The 7,809-nt window shown below is 40.3% G+C and overlaps 1 protein-coding gene across 1 annotated transcript; it reads right to left on the bottom strand.

The window, feature by feature from the left end:
• Positions 1-3,122: 3,122 nt before the first annotated feature.
• LOC103521205 (fibrillin-1-like) lies at positions 3,123-6,921 on the bottom strand (the record flags this gene model as incomplete). The annotated part of the gene is made up of 6 exons (XM_026832009.1): positions 3,123-3,187; positions 4,033-4,336; positions 5,211-5,410; positions 6,052-6,227; positions 6,715-6,743; positions 6,845-6,921. Coding segments are annotated over 6 exons (851 nt in total), but the record flags the coding sequence as incomplete, so codon positions are not given.
• Positions 6,922-7,809: the final 888 nt, after the last annotated feature.

Genomic DNA, 7,809 nt, shown 5'->3' with positions numbered 1-7,809 from the left:
AAAGGGGATCTTACTTCGAGTCCAAAACTTAGAAACGAGTCAAAAACTTAGAAACGAGTCAAAAACTTCCAAAATCGAGTCAAAAACTTAGAAATATGAATTCCAAATGTACGTCTACCAAACTTGTACTTTATGGACCGAACAACTGAACCGATAACCTTTCTAAATTGTATGTGCATTCAACTAAATATCTATTAATAATATTAATACACCTATATGTAACTAAATATCTATTAATAATATTAATACACCTATATGTAATATAAATAGGTACCTACAAGAGTATTCAATAAATAATCTCACAGGTATTTAACCTGTGAGATAAATAGGTATACGATCCTCATTTCATGCACCCTTCCAACTTAAAACCTACACTCGTTATTAAAATGTCAATCAACAACCAAAAATCCCAAAGAAAGTTTAAAAATACATAGGCAGATACCTACTTGGGTAGGTACCTAAAATCAAACAGGACAAAACCTATTTAAATTGATATTTCTGCAAAACAGATAAACTCAACAAATCGTCGCTTAAGGAACAAAGAGGCTTATTGACTGCCACAAGAAGAATATAGGTACCTAGTCTTAAGTACAAGTACAGTAGAACCTCGATTATTTCAAATCCAAAATCCATTGCTTTTTTTCCAAGGATATCCTTTCTGTAAATATCTATTAATAATATTAATACACCTATATGTAATATAAATAGGTACACGAGTATTCAATAAATAATCTCACAGGTATTTAACCTATGACATAAATAGGTATACGAGCCTCGTTTCATGCACCCTTCCAACCTAAAACCTACACTCGTTATTAAAATGTCAATCAACAACCGAAAATCCCAAAGAAAGTTTAAAAATACATAGGCAGATACCTACTTGGGTACCTAAAATCAAACAGGACAAAACCTAGGTATCTAAATTGATATTTCTGCAAAACAGATAAAATCAACAAATCGTCGCTTAAGGAACAAAGAGGCTTATTGACTGCCACAAGAAGAATATAGGTAGTCTTAAGTAGAAGTACAGTAGAACCTCGATTATTTCAACTCCAAAATCCATTGCTTTTTTCCAAGGATATCCTTTCTTATCAGAGGAAAAGATCATAGAAAGTGATCATTTCAACTACCCCCGGTCCCCGATTCGTTGAAATAATCGAGGTTCTACTGTACCTACTTCTCACAAACGCACATCTCACGTGTAGGTAGTAGGTATGCATATTCAAACTAGGTAGGTACGCTTAACTACTTATCAAGAACGTAGTAGGTAAAAAAAACATCAATGGAGCAATTGCAAATGGGTAAAAATTATAAATAAATGGTCGGAGCCAAAAAATATTGAATAGATTTTGCCACATGTTCAAATCTCAACAGTAAAGTTCATAGGAATGTGTACATAAGTGTTAGTGCAGTAGATAAGTTAATTTTTTGGTAAATAAATCTAAAATACTTACATCATCTTGTTTAACTTTCCGGTCTTCTTTCTCGATTAAAAAATTCATTAAATTAAAATCCGACATTTTTGTGGACACAATTTAATAGAATTTAACTAATGGTGACTATTTTTAATCTGGTCCGTTCTTTTACGTGCAGACATATGCTTGAGTATCACTTCACTGCACAGGAAAACCTACTTTCATTACTCCAAAGTTCAATCTACCTAGCTACCTGCTAGAGGCGAAGTTGAGTGTTTTTTTCTTCAAATGAGCAATATTGTATGGTTTTCAATAGATAATAACTAGTTTTTTACACATGTCAGATAAAAACTTATCAAAGAAGTTTACTAAATTGTTGTTTCGCGATAAATCTAATGATTATCTCGAGTTTGAAATGTATTTTATAAATAGGTTCTAGAAAAAACATGAACCCTTTGACCTATGCGGCTCATGTTATGGTGCTACCACGCGTCGAAAAAATACGCCCGGGTGATTATGAATGACGAGAATGGCGCGAGCGAGAGTCGCCCGAGCCGCCCGAAAACTTTGAAGGTTAGTCTTTGAAGGGTCACCTCTATTTTTTTTCAAGATTGCTACGAGTTAGGTCGAGGGAGCTGTAACTGCTAAGGTCTTATCGTCCTCAAATCGAAGAGAGAAAGAAGACAGGAAAGGTGGAAAGGAGAAAGCCAGCCGTTCCGGGAACGAACATATCTGTTGAGGATAACATCTGCCCCGGCGAGAATCGAACCCACGATCTAGCAAACGCGTTCCCAGCCAACTAGGCTGTCATGAAAAAAGGTCTATTTTATTAAACACCTTTGAGAAGTCTAGGGTCGGTTGACCCTCTGGGGTATCGCGTGCTGCTGGGTTCCCGGCGTCACGAGGAGACCTCAGCTGTTAAAAGTGATGTTGTTGTTGTTGTTGTTGTTGTAGCGGCTTTAGCTTTCGCCGAATGGCGATAGCAGAATAAAGAAAAGATATCTTCTTGTATCTGCTATACTCCGGGGTGATGGTCTCTAGCTCTAGCCATGTTAAATTGGCTCGCTCGTCCTGAACCGCAGTCAACCATCGTGAGGACTTGTGCTTGGTCTTTAAAAGCAGAGAAAACCCTTTGAGGAACTGCCAGCTTGCTAGGCTGGTTAGGGTTAGCTGTTCTCCTTCCTGTTTATAGTCCCACAGCCAGACGCTAGTCTTCTCTCTGTTTAACGTCCCCTAGCCAGACAATTGGTTGAGATTCGGTACTATACTATAGTTGAAATTAGAAGAGATTAGACTCCCACTTACTCTACTATAGTTAGTTGAAACTCAAAGAGATGGTACTCCCACAATCCACAACTGTGGCCTAGTTGGTATTATTCTGGGCTTGCACACTAGAGGTCTTGAGTTTGATTCCCGGCAGAGCCGAAGTTTTTTCGACTCTATAAGTACGGGGAATTCGGGAGGGCACTCAGCCTCGTGAGGGCAATCAAGTAGGTAGTTAACTACTGTGATGCAGTGGCAGTGGCGACCAGTGGCGGTATTATGAGTGTTGTTCTTGTTGTAGTGGCTTCAGCTGTGATGCAGTAGCGACCAATGGTGGTATTATGAGTGTTGTTCTTGTTGTAGTGGCTTCAGCTCTAGCTGAATGGTGATGGCAGAATAAAGAAAGGATATTTTTTTTCTTTTGGTACACCAGGTCTCTGGTCTCTAGCCATGTTTTGGTTTGTCCTGAATCCTAGTCAACCATTGCATTGTGAGGACTTGTGCTAGTTCTTTAAAGCAGAGAGAACCCTTTGAAAACTGAAAGCTAGCTAGGCTGGTTACGGTTAGCTGTTCTCCTCCCTGTTTAACTTCCCCTAGCCAGAGACAAGGTATCCCTTTGAAAACTGAAAGCTAGCTAGGCTGGTTACGGTTAGCTGTTCTCCTCCCTGTTTAACTTCCCCTAGCCAGAGACAAGGTATTTATTATGAGTGTAAAAAAAATCATGATAAATGGGAAATAACAGTTAAGGAGGCTCTTAGTAAGTAATGCTGTGATATACCAAATGTTACAAAGGCCCTCAAATTCACCACAAATAATATCCATGATTGTATTTTTTACTCCCACAACTGAGTACTTAGGAATAAAAATTCATTGTGATGAGAAACATGAATTTGGATTAAGTTAAACTATGAGATTAACTGACCTGATTGGTTCATTTTAAACTTTCTAGCCAATCAGATTTATCAATTGAATTGTTTTATTTAGTTTAAACGCAGATGTGTTCTCAGCAATTACCTAAGCAATTAGTGGCCAGTTTTTTTTTTAATTAATTTATTTAATTTTACTAGACAGAATTTAATCTCAGATTGTGATGGTCCCAACCTCCCAACTAGGTACCTAAGTACCTAATCAATTATTTGATCATTTGGTCATCAAATAATTGATTAGGTACCTACCAAATATTTCTAACAATGGGGAGCAGGCAGTCCTTCCAAGAACAAACCTAATCTGTCTAGGAAGTTTGACCATTTGGGAATTGAACGAACAACCTAGCACTTCCAAACTAACCAGGTTGGCAAGAGTAAGTAGGTAGTACCTAACTTAACCAATGCATATATATTTTTCAAGATTTGACCGTTCCGTTCAATCTCGTTCTCACTCAATTCCTTTCCATGGTGATTCGACTCTTTTTCACCCTGACTCAACTCTTTTCCATGCTGACTCAACTCCTTTCCGTGCTGATTCAACTCCTTTCCATGCTGATTCAACTCTTTCGTGTCTTCCGAATGGTTTTGAATCAGGCGCGAGTTTACAATGAGGTTGAATACTCGCGGAGTTTTGATACGTTTGCGGAAGTGAAGGCGCCATACGCCGTGACGTTTGTTCATCTCGAACTGGCCCTGCTCGTTCCCCTTCTCTATGTAGTACTCGAAATCATTCTGGAAATTAATCAAATTAAAAATAGTAAATCAAGGCTCTAGGGACCTCAAAACGTGTTTTGGCACTAAAAACTAGTGATGTGTCTCATGAAACTGTTTCGAAACGCGGTTTTGAAACCGAGAATACGGATCCGGTTTCATGAAACCGCTGAGTTAAAGTTTCGAAACTTGAATTATGACACCCTATGAAATCTCAGACTCACAACTCTAGTACTCTAGCTATGAAGAAAATGAAACTCGAGGCGACCCCTAATTATTATTTCCCCTTGCTGATAATAAAGACCGTAACGGACCCGAAAGTTTCAGGTTTCAGTTTCGAAACTCAGATCCGAAGCCTTAGAGCGTTTCGAAACGTGGGATCTGGATCCCTGAAAAGTTTCATTTTTCCCATCACTACTAAAAACTGACCATCGAAATTTTGACCCGATTACATTACTTTCCTTCCTATAGGATAAGGAAAGTAAAAATGCGTCGAAATGTTTCGTGTAATATACACACTGGCGTGCTCAGGCCGGAACTTGGCCTTGCGCACTGCCGTGCGCCTAGATCAACCAATTAGATTGCCTAATCCAAGACTTAAACCGAGAACTCACTTTGTGGCCCCGGACCTTAGTAAACACTAGCGGAAGTAGTAAAAATGCGTCGAAATGTTTCGTGTAATATACACACTGGCGTGCTCAGGCCGGAACTTGGCCTGGCGCACTGCCGTGCGCCCAGATCAAGCAATTAGGTTGCCTAATCTAAGACTTAAACCGAGTACTCACTTTGTGGCCCCGGACCTTAGTAAACACTAGCGGAAGTTAGAAGTTGAACACCCTGTAAGGATTTCATGATTTTTTGTGTTATCGTCGCTGACTAACATACGTAATATTACCTTGATAGCGGACTGTAGCTTGATGATCTGACTTCGATGTTTGGTCTGGTCAAGGTGTATGGTTATCGAGGTCCTGGGTTCGAATCCATGCTCATGACGTCTTTTCCTGTTATCTCCTTTCTTCTTCTTCTTCTTACCATGACCGTCAGTATGATTCAAATTACGCCGGTGTCGTCCGTTTATCTTACATGAGAAACAGCCTGGAATCAATGAGGAAAATTCATTAATAATTCCATATCCTTACGTGGTGTGTAGTGGTCCAGACACTCGCCTCGTTATCAGGAGGGCGTGGGTTCAATCAAAGCCGACGTACGGAAACGAGGATTTTTTCAAAAATGTTCAACACACTTACAAAGAAGATTTTTCTTATTCAATTTTGGGCCCAATTAGACCCGTGAGGCTTTCTTTTTCATAAAATAATTCCATATCCTTACGTGGTGTAGTGGTCCAGACACTCGCCTCGTTATCAGGAGGTCGTGGGTTCAATCAAAGCCGAGGTACGGAAACGAGGAACTTTTCAAAAAATGTTCAACACACTTACAAAGAAGATTTTTCTTATTCAATTTTGGGCCCAATTAGAACTGTGAGGCTTTCTTTTTTATAAAACAATTCATCCATTTTCTTCTATTTGACCAGAAATTACGACTTGTACGATTCCTCTTACCTGTGTATAACACTTTCTATTACCCTGCTAGATTTTACTTTCCATTACCTTCTGTGGATATAATCTCATCACTGTTCAAGCTTTGGCTAGCATACTCTCCGCCTCCTTCTACTGTAGGATAGGTGGGTATACCGCACAACACTTTCTATTACTCTGCTAGATTTTACTTTCCATTACCTTCTGTGGATATAATCTTGTCACTGTTCAAGCTTTGGCTAGCATACTCTCCGCCTCCTTCTACAATAGGGTAGGTAGGTATACCGCCCAGGTTCGGCCTCTCATAAGATCGGAATCCAGGATAGAGGCCGGAGGATATGGTGGCCAGACAATGGCCTTGGCCTATGCGTTGATATCTGAAACAGAATGGCAAACCAATATCAGCAACCTCCTTGGCCGAGTGGGTATCACACTAGGCTTGCACGCAAGACGCGGTTCGATTCTCGGGGGGGGGGGGGGGGCGAGGTTTTTTTCGGGCCTCTGTGCTTGGAGTTCGGGGTGCACTCAGCCTCGTAAGGACCATTAAGTAGCTACTTTAATCAAGTAGCGGACCAGTGGCGGCATTACCAGTGTAAAAGAATTATTGAAATATGGGAAATTGATTGGCAAAGGAAGGCACTTAGTAAATGTTGTGATATCCACAAAAGTTGTGAAAAAGCTCCGCTTTATCACAAAGAATTTGAGAGAGAGAGAGAGAAGAGAGAGAGAGAGAGAGAGAGAGAGAGAGAGAGAGAGAGAGAATGAATATAATAATAATAATAATAATAAAATCCTCATCGTATTAAAAGATCCAAGGGCTTGGGACACAGTGGATTCGTATTGAAATTCCACTAGTCTACTTACCCGCTAGGACATTTCACCAAGAGAATCCACTAATTCCTAGTGGCGTACACCGAATGAGCACGGCCCTAGACAGACAAGGCTGGCTACTGCAGTTGTGTGCACAGCTGTAGGGCGGCTTCAAACTGGAAACCTCTGGACAGGCCACATCGGTAACTACAGGCAGTGTTGAAACATTTACCGCCGCGCTCACCTCTCGGGTTTTGAGACCTGAGGGGAAGAAAGATGTAATAAAATAGGCCTTGTTTGTTGTTGTTGTTGTTGTTGTTGTTGTTGTTGTTGTTGTTGTTGTTGTTGTTGTTAGTGTTGTTGTTGTTGTTGGTGTTGTTGTTGTTGTAGCGGCTTTACCTATAGCCGAAAGGTGATGACAACATGGAGAAAATATCTCTTCCATCACCCATACACCAGGGTGATGGTCTCTAGCCATGTTTAATTAGCTCGTCCTGAACCGCAGTCAACCATCGTGAGGAGTTGTGCTTGTTCTTTAAAAGCAGAGAGAACCCTTTGAAGAGCTGCCAGTTAGCTAGGCTGGTTGGGGTTAGCTGTTCTTCTCCATGTTTATAGTCTCACAGCCAGACGCTAGTCTACTCTCTGTGGACCTCGTTTATCCTTAACTACTTCATCTTGGACACCCTTCGCTGAAAGTCCAGAAGAAGTAAACAGAGTTGTATTTTATCATGTGAAAAAAAAAGTGAGTCAATATGGCCGACAAAATGGCGGACTCTTTTTCATCTTCAACACCGTGGCTGCCAAGCTCGACCATGTTTTCCCACGATGTTTCCACAAAATCCCTCATCTAATTGTAAATATCTTAATATCCTCCATTAATTCCTGTTTTATCCCTCACACAACTCGAAAAACCCCGGAGAAAGAACAAAATCCCCGAAAGTGGAAACAGTACGTAAGCGCTCGTGGCAGCAAGTGTGGTTGCGCCATTACGTCCAAATTTGTTTCTCTTTGGATTACATAGACATTTGGATCACATATCCCGAAGCATGGAGGTAAACATGTTCCTCTTATGTGTGCGTGTGTGATAATCTCTCTGTGATAAATCGTTCTTTTCTAGTCTTGTGTTTTTCGTATCAAATTAAGTGTAAT

This window comes from Diaphorina citri, unplaced genomic scaffold, assembly GCF_000475195.1.
Source record: "Diaphorina citri unplaced genomic scaffold, Diaci psyllid genome assembly version 1.1 scaffold4737, whole genome shotgun sequence".
Lineage (NCBI taxonomy): Eukaryota > Metazoa > Arthropoda > Insecta > Hemiptera > Psyllidae > Diaphorina > Diaphorina citri.
This window is presented reverse-complemented; position numbering and strand designations above follow the sequence as displayed.